We start from the raw sequence: 15,294 nt of genomic DNA, 5'->3' as shown, positions 1-15,294 counted from the left end.
GCATATATGAAAAGTTTTGAGTAATCAATTGATGAAATTGAGTCATTGTAATTTATTCACATTCGTTCAATTTAATTAATGAAATTTTGTTCAAACCAATTAATTTACCAACACGAAATTACTAATATATTGGTTCAATTGAATCAATTCATATCTATTTGATTCAATTTAATCATTATTGGCTATATACCAGAATATTTCTTTTTAGCGTACCCAGAAATTTAAAATATTGTATAAAAAAAAAGGACATAATATCATTCACAAGCAATAGGATATAAATTTTATTATTTTGTTTGTAAAATAAAACGGTTGATGGCGAAACTGCTCTGGCATGGGATAGCTTGGGTCTAGTTTAGTGAAAATATACACTCTTTGTCTTTGTTTATAAAACCCTCCCTAAATTCCACAACACCCTTTTCATGAAAGAATTAAATATATTTTAAATAAATATTAATGTAAATAAAATAACATTACAGTATATATAATAAATAGGATAAAAATTGGGGCATGGTATACAACATTGTATGGTGTTGAAGACAAATAAGATCTTTTAGTCTGTCAGTAGAGATTGGGAAGTTTATTATGAGATTTGAAGGCGTCATACGTTGGAACTAGAGTAAGGTAAGTATTTTTTAATGTTGTCAGAAAGGGAGAGGATATAAGGTAGTGATCTAAATAAGAGTATGGAGAGGGATTGTGGAAAACTAAGGGAAGAAGGGGTGACATTTTTGTATTTGTAGATAAGTATATAAATTGCAATGGGTTGGGAGGAGGAGGGTGAAGTTATTGGTTAAAAGAATTTAATTTAAAAGAAGTATGTTGATATCATAAAGGTAGGAATCGGAGAGGGAAAGACAGCGATGGATACAATTTTTGGCTTCATTGAGTTTTAGATGGTAAGGATGAAGTAGTGATAGTTCAAAAATCTGTCACTCTAAGTCTGTGAATATATTATTGTTGTGGTTTCTAATTATGAGGAGCTTAAGGAATGGAAGAGATTTATTTATTTTAGATTCTAAAACAAAAGGTAAGCAAGGACTGCAGGATTTGAAGGCAGATGGTATATCAAGAATAAGAACCAGGAAAAGGTAATAGCTGGATTTACAACAGAGTTGCAAGGATTCTAGTAAAGAGGAGCAATCAAAAGAGGTATGGGGTAGAATTGATGACCAATTGACTGAACTATAAGGAGGGCTGTATCTATAGCGCAGTAGTTCACAACCCATAGAAGTCAGTGGACCAGTTAGCAGAGATTTAAACAAGTTCAGCCTACTCCCACTCCTTATTTATGACAAAATAGGGTCCCCATCAGAAAATATATGAAAATTAGGTAGCTTAACAGTGCACTTTAAGTCACTTTTATTGTGTATTAAGCTGATAAAACCTTTTATCCAGCACCCAAACATAGGAATTGTAATCAATAAATTCAATGGCCTATAGTCAGACAACTATGGAGAGTAACAAGCAGAGGTCAACGGATGATTAAAGCAGTAATAGTGTAACTATCTTTTTCTTTTCTTTTTTAATATACCAGTATTGGAGCTTGTGAACTATTATCAAAAATCTTAGCCTATCAACTTAAAACTGTTGAGAGAGAGGGGCTAAGGGGACAACTCCTCAAGACTCAAGGGACACCTGATTCTCCAGGTTGGGTTTTTGTTTCATTCCTATAAATATTTTTGGTAAATCAAAAAAATAAAAAATTTGAAATAACAATAATTATGCAATAAAGATTGCTGTTTGAGAAAATATCCAGGAAATAAAGTGGTGTAACTTTCAGGAGGTAAACATAAGAATTTGAGGAGCAGGGAGGCTCAGAAATACAGTGCTATCAACTCTTCAAGAGTTCAAATTTGGCTGTGTTTATTTTATTACTATAGCCATGAATCAGCCCCATGAGTTTGGAAGCACTCCGTTGTGACCATCCAGCCTCTATAAAGTGGGTACCCTTAATTTAATTCCTTAATTTAGGGGGAAATGTGGTGGTTGAGCTTGGTCACGAACAAATCACCTGTTCAAGAAATAGTACTTCCATACAAAGTACTGAACCCCCTATCCTTTATGCATTGTAGCAGTATATATTATAATTTTTAATATTACAAATTAGAAAAAAAAAACCTTTTCCAAACTTTTTTGTACCTCACAAAACAATGGATTTAATTAATTTTCAGGGAATCAATTCTCATTTAGGGTTAATTATTTCACCTGGAACAACACCCTTGTTAGTTTTTCTGTCATAGTGATTATTGAAACAGGAATCAATAATATGGTTTTGGCATGTTTCCCGGTCTTTCACCGATATTTAACCACTGATCTAACCAACATCTCTTGTCATATACAATCATATTTTCATAAAACGTGATTATCCTTTCAAGAAAAAGTTCGCTTTTTCGCCTAGTAAGCAGTGAAAAGTCATATCTCTTAACACTTCCCTTGTTACCGTTCATTTAGTTCATAAGGTACTCATAGATCTACAATTTTTACTTCTCTACTGATCTAGAAATGGTCTGTAAGCGTCCAGAAACTGTGGATACACTTGTATTCAGTAGTGCTACAAGCCATTTAACTGTTGGTAAGGATTTTCTAACACAGTAAGCATAAGTTCATCATCGTCAATCGTTGATGGAGAGCTTCTTCTTGATTGGTTATCCAAATTTGAATCATGAGCTAAAAATTTTTCAAACCACCGGCAAATGGTTCGTTCGTAAGAACACCCTTCCCCTACGCAGTGGTAATGTTTCTCGCAGCTTGTACTTCTAAGTGTCCAAGTTTAAAATCATAAATAAAATAAAATTTGCTCGAAAATCACTTGTTTCAATGATCATATTTTATAGTATACTAAACAATATGTAATCAATTGGAATTATGGTAAATATTACCATAAAAGAGAGGATTAATAACAGCTCATTGTAAACTGTTAACGTAAGCGTAGTAAACAAGTAAACTCTAATTGTGGTTTGAATCTCTGAAATAATAAAAACGGACATTTCATATAGAATGACCCAATAGCTTATCAATGTCAGTATATTTTACCTGATAATCGACATCACCAGAATTCTTGGTTTATTTTCGGCACTATGATCGTTGCCAAGTTGTGTAAAGTTTTTTGTCTAGATAAATTTTATTTTTTTAACTATTAATAATTATCTGCTTAGAAGATGTTTGACATTCGGGAAGCAGACAAATGAATTGATTGCTATCCCATTAAAGTTGATTAGTATCCTAATTACTTTTAGTGCTACTTATTCAACTAATTGATATACTTCACTTTAAAGAGCAAAGACAGACCACATTCATACGACATTCGAACTACCGACTGAGACAGAATTCATATCGAGGAAACATATACAATTTTTTGACAGTCTTCAGTACTCTACAAACCCATTATTTAGAACACTGACACCGACAGGATGCCCATAAAGGTTGCAGACACACACAAATAGACTCAGACTCGACTGAGTACAAGTAACTAAATTATTTGAATCAACAAATCTGGTGAGCTCCATCACCAACAGACTGACACAAAATACAGACTAGCCCTTCTCAAATGATCAAATTTCCTCAGCCCCCTCTTAAAAGGCCTTACCAGAATGCAGAAAAATAGGCTACCTTCAACCCGTTTTCATTATGACATCGACCCTACGCACCCATGGGACTTAAAAGAAGAAAAAAACTATGTGATAAAATATCAAATATATTGTTATTGATTCATATGTCTTTTTTTAGAAATTATAGTAGTACTTATTTCCAAAAGTTTTACATAAAAAAAAATATATTTGTTTACCTTAAAAAAGAATTTATTCATTTAAGTTTAGTGTTGTGAGCTCTATGGGAGAAAAGTATAACCTGTATTTGTTTGCTATCCGGAAACGCACAGCTTAAGTTTTCAATTGTGGCAGTTGAATTCGGTTTTCCTCTGTGATGTTTAATAAGCCTCCTTTACGTCTTTTTTATACCTGTTTAAAACTGGATAAAAAAATTCCTATCAATTTAAAAGGTAAAAGTAAAAGTTCGCAGGATTGGTTAATAAGGCAACTTAAAGATCCCTATGTTGAAAACGCGAAAATAAAAAATTATAGGTAATAATTTCCATTGTTTTCTTTTAATCTAAATACTAAATGTTTAAAAAGTTACTTTATAGTTGGTAAAGGGTTTGGCAAGAAGTTTAACCTCTAACATTTCCTTTTGACAAGAGGTGAATACAAATCTTAGGCTATGAATGGTCTTTTAATCTATGTTTAATTTTGGGTGAGGTACTGTGTAAATAAGAAGCTATTCACATTAATCCTTTGAAATATCTATATTATCAAAACTTTAGCAATTTATAAATTTTTGTGTTCTTTGTAAATAGTTAAAAAAAAAAAAACATTCATATTTTTCTGATATTTGCAGTAATTACATTAAAATTTAAGTAGTTCTATTACTGTAATGTTTGAAATGATTTCCTCTTTTCAGTTTACTCATAATTATTTTAAATAGTTATCCAGATTTGATGAAAGTTATCAAGACAGTTTATTACTCACAAGTAATATATATTTATTTAACATTTAGATGATCATTTTGTAGAAGCAGGAGTGCGTTTAAATTGTTAGAAATTGATGAAAAACATAAAATATTGTGCCCAGGGCAGTGTGTGGTTGATTGTGGTGCTGCTCCCGGTGGTTGGACCCAAGTAGCTGTTGACAAGGCAAATGCTGCATTAACAGGTAACTCAATGTCTGCTTTTTCCTTTTCCCATATTTGAATATTTTTTCTACTTATGGGTTCTCCATATATTAAGTAATCATTTCATATCTGATATGAGATTACCCCATGGGAACCTGAGGGACAGGTGAAATTAGAGCCACTTAGCTCTTTCTGTTAGGTCCAGCTATCACTGATTGCTGGAGGGTATCAGAATGCAAAGTTTTCCAAAAATTCATTCTGTTAGTGTTAGACAAGAGTAATTTATTAGGATGAGTTGGATATTTGAAGTTTGTTTTAACTTTCTCGATTCAGAAGGTTAGGAAAACTTCCACTCCTGTTAAACATTTTAGACGTTAAGGAGTGTATTTTGTTCCATATCTGTCTGTAATAAAATCCTACTAAATGCAGCTACTTACTGTTAACCCTATTTTAATGAAATTTTCAGGAATTGTGAGTTTGTACCTTATCACTTTTATCAAATATTATCTATTACTTTTTATCACACATATGTTAATCAAATTTTCCAGACACACTTGTATTTCAAACATGCCTCTTTATATAGATTAATTTACAAAAGTGAAAACAGAGTTATTAGAAAATAAAAATAATAAAATTTGCAATATTTCTTAATTACAACCGAGAAATTGTTCTTTTTTCTGAAATAATATATTATTACATTTCACCCCACAGACTTTTTTTAAACTAGTGCTATGCTTCTTCAGACTCCACATTTGAAATTTTCCGATTATATTAGAAAATATCTAAGTTAAGATAAATGTGGTAGTTGATGAACTGGTAGTCAATCTCAAAAGACTTTAGGGAGAAGATTAAAGGAGCATTTACATGATGTAAGTTGACTGGCATGACAGGCTGGTATTATAATATTTTTCTTTAGATGGGACAGAGTAATCTTGCATGCTAGTAATATTTGTTTTCAAAATCTGTATCGTAATCTTCTACAATATGTCCTTATTGCATCAACAAATTAATATTTTAGCCGATTTGTTGATTACATCTTTGAGTGATTTGAAGTATAACAAAATCAACCAAATTAATGAGGATTTGCAAACTTTCTCCATTGAAATATTGTATACATTTTATTCAGTATTTATATTTATTTTATTAAATTCTTGTGAATAAGTATTTTTTTATTTTTTACATCTAAATCATCCTCTTCTCGGTTTTATATTGCCTACTGAAGACATTTCAGGGACTTGTCACAAAAAACTTAATTTTTATTATGTTTATGTTCAAAGCACCTTTAAAGAAAGGTATTTACCTTTCTTAAAAAAAAAAGAAAAAATTTTCTCCATTTTATACTGTTTAGGTTATGTTTTTTTTAAAGTCAATCCATTTACACTTCATATCTGTTTTCATCATGTTTAAATAAAATGTAGATACAGGCATGACATAACGTTAGAATAAGAGATAGCCCACTGGCGATTTATCCTTAGTAAGCTTTTATGGGTTTTTACAAGATGCAATTACTGTAAAAACATGATACTTGTATAATTTTTGTAATATGTTTGTATTAAACCCTTATTAAATGTGAACACAATTTGAAGGGAACTATGGTTCCCCTTACCTTTTTGTTAACATTACCGCATTACAGCTAGACTGAGTCATTGCAATCAGTGTTGCTATCTTAGAGGAACTTATTCCCAATACATTGATAACACTGATGTTCCAGGTGCTATCTATTTCCTGCAAATTCTTCTAGTGATTAAGTAACAGTTCCAGATATGTTTACTTTATTTTTTTGTTAGTTTTGTCAATTTCCAAGAATAGTGATTTGCAGAATCCAGCAGATTAGGTTATTTTTCTATAAGATTTCACAAATAACTAGTTGAAACTTTCATTCATAGTTTGTCAAAAGGCAAAATAAAAAAGGTAACCTCTGTTTCCCTTGCCAGTTTAATAGTATACTCTGTTGGGTAACCTTAGTTCCCCTTGCCAGAATACCAGTAAATTCAAACACACAAGGAATCTAGTTTCTTTTGTCGATAAAAAATTACTTTGCCTGCTAGTATAAAGGAATTTAGTGTATTTATTTAGCAAAGAATACTTACAAGTAGGTACATTTTTTTTACCATATGAAAATCCTTCTTTCAGCGATGATGACATTGGTATCTACCTATCAATTATGCGAGTGGATTTCGCATTCAATTACTATCTACTCATCGAATCATTTATTATAATATTTACCTATTATTTTCTTGTCCGTGGGAGAGATTTTTCTAAAGCAAGGGAGATAAGATACTTGCTCCCACTCCCAAGCCAGGGTGTCCATCAATGGATGAAGTTTTTCGAACTGGTTTCGAAATGAGAGAGATTATCATTTCTGCCCCGATTTAGAAATATCTCTCCTATAAATAGTAAAATATTATAAGAAATGATTCAATGAGTAGATAGTAATTGATTGCGAAAACCACTTGCATAATTGGTAGTTGGGTGCTATCTATTATGTATTATATAAAATATATTATATTATTATCTCTCATAGAAGCATTTTCCTACGGTACAAATGTACCTACTTGTTAGTATTCTTTGCTAAATAAATAAACTAAATTGCTTTATACTAGCAGGCAAAGTAATTTTTTATCAACAAAAGAAACCAGATTCCTTGTGTGTTTGAACATACTGGTACCTGGTGAGGGGAACTGAGGTTTCCTTTTATTACAAAAGACCATAAAAGTTATAAACATTATATAACCTAATAGTTTTTTATAGGCCTCTATTATACATTTCACTTTCCTTTAACAACTAAATTATTGTATTGTTCACTCACTCTTAGTTACTAAATCATAGACCTGGTATACATAAGACCCTTTAAACTCATGTTGCTATATATCTTTTCAGATAAACATGCAAAACAAGGATTTGTTGTCGGAATTGATCTACTCCAAATATTTCCTATTGAAGGAGCTGTCCTACTAAGTGGCTGTGACTTCAGAAATAAATTATCTCATGAAAAGTTGCATAAGGTGCTCGAAGGTAGAAGAGTAGATGTTGTACTGAGTGATATGGCTCCAAATGCAACTGGCATAAAGGAAATGGACCATGATGCTATTGTTTCATTAGCTTACGAGTTTATAAGGTCAGGATTTTTTCAGTATGTGCATTAAATTATAAATGATAAGTAGTGGCATACCTGATATCTTTCAATAGATTAACCTATATTATCAATAAAATAAATCAGATCCACTAAATGTAGAATAGATCCTCACAATTTTTTTTCCTCTTTACTTGTTTTGATTTTACTATTTTTTATATAGTTATTTTATTGATGATGTTCTTACTAATATTATAATATTATTTACTAAAAATAGTGAAGGTATATAAAGCATATACTTACAAATTTTCATCAAATTCAATTTAAATATAAATAAAAAGGTAGTTCTAGGAATACGTCAATTTATCATATTTATTATCTTCTTAATATAGATTTACCTTAAAAGTCAACAAAATAAATGGTTCCATGCTTCTGAAGCTGTGGGATGGTGGAAGATTGTCTAAGCTTGAAGCTGACTTGAAACAGTTTTACTCTTCTGTAAAGAGAGTGAAGCCACCTGCGAGCCGTTCTGATTCTTCTGAAATTTTCATCCTTGCTCAAGATTTCAAAGGAGTTCGAGCAACAGATTAACCATCATCCACGTGTAGACAGTAGCTAGTCTGATCTAAATTTATCTTTAGATTTATTCCATCATTTCTATTGTGAATAACTGTCACCTGTTATGTCAAAATATCTGTTCCTTCATACCCAGAAAATAATCATTGTATAATTATTCAATTATTCTCTTTTTCAAGAAATCATGAATGTGATACATTATTGTATCCTAGGTAGGTTTTGGAAACCTCTTGTTTCCAGTTTAGTATTTTGAAAGTGATAGTTTCTTAACAGTAGTTGACTCTTGATCATGCAGTGCTGAGATAGACAAAATGTCACATGTTGAAATGATGATAAGATTTATTAGTAACAATATACAAGTTTTTATATGTAAAGGAATGCAAAAAAACTTAAATACTATATTTTTTATATTGGAAGTTTCTTAATTGACCATACATAATCGAAGGGTATCCTTCAAGATTCCATACAAGACTTTTGTATAAAAGTCAGGTTGATGGTAAAAAAAAAAAAAAAAAAGGTGCTTAAATATAGTATTAAAAAAAATTAATTGTTTGAAACAAAAGGAGTTTCAAATAAACTCTGTCTATTTTTTATGTCAGTACTTTTTTGACTGCCATCTGGATCTCTTTATCCTTTCAAATTTTTTTTTTCTTTAGTACTGGAAAATATTATACAAAAATTATAAATTAAAATAAAATTTATGGGAAAACTATCATTTGTTAAAACATCAATCAATTGTGTTTTCTCTGTCAACAATTTAATCTCAGAAAGAAGTATTTATTTTTTCTTATAATGTCAAAAAACACAAATAGAGAAACATTCATATGGCAGAAAAGGGTTCATGAAAAGACTTTTTGTTTATTCAATTATTCAGTGGTTTTAAAGTAGGGCAAATTTAATGAATGGTCCTAATTCAGGTGTTTTAAATTATTAAAATATTTGACAACCTTTCATCGTGGAACAAAATAATTTTCCTATATTCCATTAGGAATAGTAGTGTAGTGGATTTTTTGACTTGAATCAAAACAATCTCTTTCAGAATTATTAATTAATTATTATTATAATGTTATAACTAATTTGTCGGGGTGGTCTAGTCTTAGGTGGTTCTCCAGCCTGATATCCACTTTATAGAAGGCCCTCAACAAGGCGTTTTCAATAATAGGTAAGAAAGGAAGGCCGTGCCAGGGGATGAGTCCTGAACACTGACTCAGGTAGAGGAGGTCTAGATGAGAGAATCTGAGGTAGAGTAACAGTTCCAGTTGCCGAGATGAAGCGGACAACTAGAACTGTCAAGATAGGAGCCAGCTTACTAGTTGCCGAGATGAAGTGGATGGACCAGTAAGCTGATAAGACTAGGTGCAGCTCTAGTTGCCGAGATGAAGCGGGCAGACTAGAGCTGGGGAGAGACGGGAAATTACACTGGTTGGCGAGATAAAGCGGATGGACCAGTGACGGTCAGACTAAGATTGCTGGAGAGAAGGGGAGGAGATACGCCATCATCATGGGTGAGCATACTAAAAAACAACTCTTGTGGGAATATGATTGGGAATGAACCTTGCAATCTCAAGTAGAGTGTACGCCACCAATGCTATGTCTAGACCTGGAAAAGGCTTCATTTAACCGATCAGCCCGGTGGGAATTAAAGGGCTCATGTGATCGGTTATCACTGAGGGTTCACTCTTCCAACTCTACTTGAGATAGTTCCGTAGACTCTTTTTGATCAATCTTTTTTATTTTATAAATAACATTATTACATATTAATGTTTATACATTTGTACATGATACAGTATTTTTATAATAATAAGATTATATTCAATTGGCTTAGCTTCTGAGACGCTTGTAGTGCTGAGCCCTGGCGGGTTGCGGTGGCACTTCTTGCTCGCTGATTGTTACAGGACTCCCCTCTCTTAATGACGAAGTCATAGAAACTTAGATGAGGAATGTTTTACCGCCTATACCAGTGCCTCAGAGAAGCGGATTGTTGGTTTGACGGGTTGTCCGATAGTATTGCTCTTCTCTCTTCTCTGTATTCCCTGTGGACTGGGGTGATTTTTTTAAAATCGACCTTGGTCTAACGTCCGTGTTGTCCTCGCTGGGCATATATGCTGGCTTCAAGCGGTCCACTGAAATATTTGCCGTTCGCTCTGGGAGCTGGATCAGATAATGTTTTTCCTTTCTTTCCAGTACCTTGTGTGGTCCTAAGTATGGTGGTGTTAATGGTCTCCTTATATGATCTTCCCTCACGAATACGTGTGTGGACTTCTGTAATTCCTCATGGATGAAGATTTTCCTTGGCGATTCCCTTGACTGGGCTGGTCGCAGTCTGGAGATGTTGTCTTTTAACTCTTGAAGTGCCGTGTGGGGTTCGAATTTCTTTTTGTTCTCTTCAAGGAATTCTCCTGAGAGACGTATAGGGGCATCCTTACAGAGCCTCAGCTATGCTAGACGAAGTGTTGTCGCGTAGGCTAGCTCGTAGTCTCAATAATACCATTGGCAATACTCTTGTCCAGTTGACATTGTTAAGGTGAGCTGTGATGGCAGTCTTCAATGTTCGGTGCCATTGCTCTATGCAGCCATTAGATTGTGGGTGGTACGCCGTCGTCCTTTTTTGGTGGATACCTAGCAGAGTTGTGAGCTGGTAAAACAAATTTGATTCGAACTGTCGTCCTTGATCTGTTGTGACGGTCATTGGTATGCCGAATCGGCAGATCCAGTTCGTATAAAATGCTGTGGCTACATTTTCTGCTGTTATACTTTGTAGTGGGATCACCTCAGTCCATCTTGTATGGCGGTCTATCATGGTCAAACAGTATGTGTATCCTTCTGAAGGTGGTAGAGGACCAATTAAGTCTATGTGAATTTGTTGAAAGCGGGCTGTAGGCTCGAAATTTCCCATGGGCGTGACTGTGTGTCTGCTAATTTTTGACTTTTGGCAAGCAAGGCAACATTTAGCCCATTCACCGACATCTCCGTTAATACCTGACCAAAGAAGCATTGTGTTATAATTTTCTTTGTAGTGTTGATACTGGGGTGGCTGAGGTTGTGAATCTTATCAAACGCAGGTCGCCTAAATTCAATTGGTAGATAAGGTCTGCTAAGTGACGTTTTGCAAAGGATAGACCTATCTGTGCCTGGTATTTCCGTGCATTTAAATTTTAAGTTAGGCTGGTCCTTAATGCATTGGAGTTCTTCGTCCTTTTCCTGTGCCTCAGAGTGCGACGAAGTTGTCAGGCATTTGGATTTCTTCTATTCTTGAAAGCGCATCAGCCACTCTGTTGTTCTTCTCAGGTTTATAAAACACATCGGTAGTGAATTGGCTAATGTAGGTGAGCCAGCGGGACCTTATTGGCAACACGGTATCAGGCTTCTGATTGAAGGCGTGTGTTAGCGGACGATGATCTGTAATTATATAAAAATTCTTGCCCTCTAATGGGTGTCTGAAATGTTTTACTGCTTCATATATGGCCAGTAATTCACGGACATAAACAGAATATTTTTTTTGAGAATTACTCAACGCCTTGGAGAAAAAGCTGAGTGTTTGCCAGGTATTGTCCTTCTTCTGCTGCAATACTGCGCCTATAGCGATATCCGATGCATCGCTCGCTATGGATATTTCAGCAGTGGGGTCGGGGTGATTCAGTTGGGCGGCCTCTGCCAAATTCTTCTTTGTTACTTTGAATGCTTCAGTTGTCCTCATATCCCACTCAATCGGTGCTGAATCTTTTTTTGGTTTTCTGTGAGTTAGCTCGTTGAGGGGCTGCTGTATGGTAGCCGCATTTGGTAGACAGGGCCTGTAGAAATTCACCATTCCCAGAGAGCGACGGAGCTGGCAAAGGTTCTTTGGCAGCGGGTAGTCTAATATGGTTTTCACTCTATTGTCCAGTGGCGTTATGCCTGTTTGGGTCAGGTGATATCCTAGAAATTCTAACTCGGTTATTCCGAAAATACACTTGGCCGGATTGATAGCGATGCTATATTTGCCCAGTCTCTGTAGGATTTCCCGCAGATGGGTTTCGTGTTGGTCTTCGTTATCAGACACAATCTGGAAATCATCTATGAATTTGTATAAGTAGGTCAGGTCGCGAAATTTATCGTCGACGAATCTCTGGAAGCTTTGTCCTGCGTTCCTAAGGCCAAAATTCATTCCATTATACTCTATTAGGCCAAATGGTGTTATAATGCCCATCTTCTCTCGGTCTTTTTCTGCGACCTGTATATGGTAATAGGCGCGGCGTAGGTCAATCTTTAAAAAATTTTCTTGCCATGCAGTTCCATCGTGAAGTCCCTTAGGTTTGGCTCTCCGTACTGGTCAGGAATTGTTTGCTTATTTAGCGCCCTATAATCGCCACATAATCTTAGGCTTCCATCTGCCTCCTTCACCATGTGTATTGGACTTGACCAGGGACTCTTTGAAGGGCGACAAATACCTTCTTTTATTAGGTTCTTGATCTCCTTCTTCACTTCCTGGTATATCCCGGGCGGTAGGCATCGGCATTTTGCTGTAACTGGTCAACCTTTTGTCTCTATGTAGTGTTCGATAACTCCGCAGGGTGGTCCACGTATCGGTGTGATCTTGGTTATAATGGGGAATTCGTTCAGGATCCTTGTATATCTCTGATTCGTGAGTGCTACTGAGTATACTGGGATTTGTTCTTCTGAAATATTCCCTGTCGTCCTCTGGCCTGTAAGTTCATTGATCAACCTCCTGTTTCTCAGGTCTACTGTGAGTTGATGCCAGTAGAGGAAATCTGCACCTAAGATCACTTTGCCTACGTCACCTAGTATGAAGGTCCAGCGAAAGGGTTTCTTAAATCCTAGGTCCACATCTCTGGTCGCTTCGCCATAAGTGGGTATTGAAAAATTGAAGTCCGATGGGTTCCTGCACCGTCCCTTAGGGACTGGTAGCAGTGAAATTGAAGCTCCTGTGTCTATCAGGAAAGGCTGGCCCGTTATTTGATCTTTGACGAAAAGGCGGCAGTGTGGGTGTGGAGTGAAAGTTTCTGCCACAACCTTCACTGGTGGGAGTTTAAATTTGACTCTGGGCTCTTCTCTTCCCATTCACACAGTTTCCTGCACTTAAAAGACTTTTATCTAAAGCGTCGATCGTAGTAGCAAATACCGCTCAGATGGGATTTGGATCTTGAGCATGCGCCATTCCATCCTTGGCTTAGGCTTCGGCCGCGCTCTCTTGATCCTAAGATACCAAGTATTCAGTCTATGTCCTGGCGGAGTTCCCTTAGGTCTTCTGTATAATTATGCGATGGCTTATCCACTGTCTGTTTTGAAGTGGCCGGTCGGGCGATGGTGTAAGCTTCAGTCGGCGCAGATACTTCGTGGATTTTATCTGTCAAGATAGGAGCCAGCTTACTAGTTGCCGAGATGAAGCGGACGGACCAGTAAGCTTATAAGGCTAGTTGCCGAGATGAAGCAGACGGACTAGAGCCAGGGAGAGACGGGAAATTACACTGGTTGCCGAGTTGAAGTGGATGGACCTATATCACTTTTCATTTGTTATGGAAAATGCCTTTCTACTAAGCATGATGGTTTAGGTTTAGAGCTGCTTGTTGATGCCTTTGGATGGGTTTTCACTATGTTGGTATCTACCAATTTCTCTATACACTATCAAAAAGTGTAACCGATCTGAATGACCTTTATCTTTTTTGTACGGATGACTGATACGTTGTTGGAAAATATATGTCCTGCCCATTCCAGGGCACAACATATATCTACCCGTACCCAATATTGTTTACGTTTGACGTATTTATACGTCCTGCTTGGTTAACAGGTTAAGAGCTCTTTTACACATTTCATTGAACCATGGAACCGGTGATCTTTTTGGCTTTTCTTTGGTCATTGGTATTGATAGAGTTTCGCTTGAAATGAAGGATTTATATTCAAAAGTTTTATAAGGATTGGAAAATGGTCACTTCCGTAAAGGTCCTGTAGGACGTTACATTCTATAGCACTATAGAGTCTCTAGCTGCAAAGAGAAAGCTCTATGGCGGAAAATGTAACTGGAACATAAAAAATTCCGTAACCGGAACTAAGAAAGGTGGGTTCCTAAGAATTTAAAAGTATGTCAATGAAATTTTTTATTATTCTGTCTTGTTTTTCTTTTGATCTCCTTAACAGATAAGGCCCTTTAAAATCTCCTATGTATAGAACTTAGTGAGGCAGTTGGATACATTTATATTTATTTATATTCATCAGATGTTCAGATTCTATTGACCGATCTTGTGGGAGGTAGATGTTACAAATGGAAAATGTGAAGCCTAAATGGATAGACTGCTACAACTTGAAGATGAGAGTTAGTTTGGATTTGTTCAAAATAGAAGGATTTATGAATAGCAATTAGAACTCTGTGACAGCTGTGATTAGAGCTATATCATCCTTTCGATAAATTTCAATATCTTTTATTGTAATGTTCTTTTGCGATGAAAGATGAGTCTCCTGAAGAGCTAAACAGGATTGGGTTTATGTCATTTGCTATAATTTTTAAATCATTGAAATAAGTTTTTAAACCATTACAATTCCATTGAATTATGGCTATTTAATTAGAAAGAGAGAAAAAAATACAGGAGATGTAGATTAAGTAAACATTTAATAGGATCATTAATTTAGGAAATTATTTTTTACCCGCAGTTTTTTTCTTAGGTCTTGTTTTAATATTTTATAACCATCAGCATCCTTTTTCCTGGTGTCCTCTTTGGTGAACATAGAAGTCTAGAATAGATAAATTACTCCCCTCCATTAATTCCTGCAATGGTTTCTCTGGTGTGGGAGTTTGTTGAAATTTAGTTTTGATGGGTTTTCTGTTGTATTTTGCTTTTGTATATATTTGAGATTTATTAATGTATTCTGTGATTTTGTCTTTCATATTGGGGAAGTAAAATTGTTTTTTTAATAAATAATTCAAACACTATCCATTATAGTCTCAAAACTTTTTATTTCTTTTATACGTCCAACGTTTCGGCCAATCC

The 15,294-nt window shown here is 35.0% G+C and overlaps 1 protein-coding gene across 1 annotated transcript; it reads left to right on the top strand.

Annotated features, from left to right (window-relative positions):
* The first annotated feature begins 3,846 nt into the window (after positions 1–3,846).
* On the top strand, positions 3,847–15,288 carry Mrm2 (Mitochondrial rRNA methyltransferase 2). The gene is made up of 4 exons (XM_014427805.3): positions 3,847–4,079; positions 4,567–4,706; positions 7,546–7,783; positions 8,131–15,288. The coding sequence occupies exons 1-4, from the start codon at positions 3,922–3,924 to the stop codon at positions 8,327–8,329; spliced, it is 735 nt and encodes a 244-aa protein (XP_014283291.1). The 5' UTR covers positions 3,847–3,921; the 3' UTR covers positions 8,330–15,288.
* The last annotated feature ends 6 nt before the right edge of the window (positions 15,289–15,294 follow it).

The sequence above is a fragment of the Halyomorpha halys genome, unplaced genomic scaffold (genome assembly GCF_000696795.3).
Source record: "Halyomorpha halys isolate HHAL.00 unplaced genomic scaffold, Hhal_1.1 Scaffold673.1, whole genome shotgun sequence".
Taxonomy (NCBI): Eukaryota; Metazoa; Arthropoda; class Insecta; order Hemiptera; family Pentatomidae; genus Halyomorpha; species Halyomorpha halys.
This window is presented reverse-complemented; position numbering and strand designations above follow the sequence as displayed.

Coding starts and splice junctions, on each gene's coding strand:
- Mrm2 (XM_014427805.3), top strand. CDS start 3,922: ATGTTTAATAAGCCTCCTTTACGTCTTTTTTATACCTGTTTAAAACTG. Junction 4,080..4,566: donor GCGAAAATAAAAAATTATAG/GTAATAATTTCC, acceptor ATCATTTTGTAG/AAGCAGGAGTGCGTTTAAAT. Junction 7,784..8,130: donor TTAGCTTACGAGTTTATAAG/GTCAGGATTTTT, acceptor TTCTTAATATAG/ATTTACCTTAAAAGTCAACA.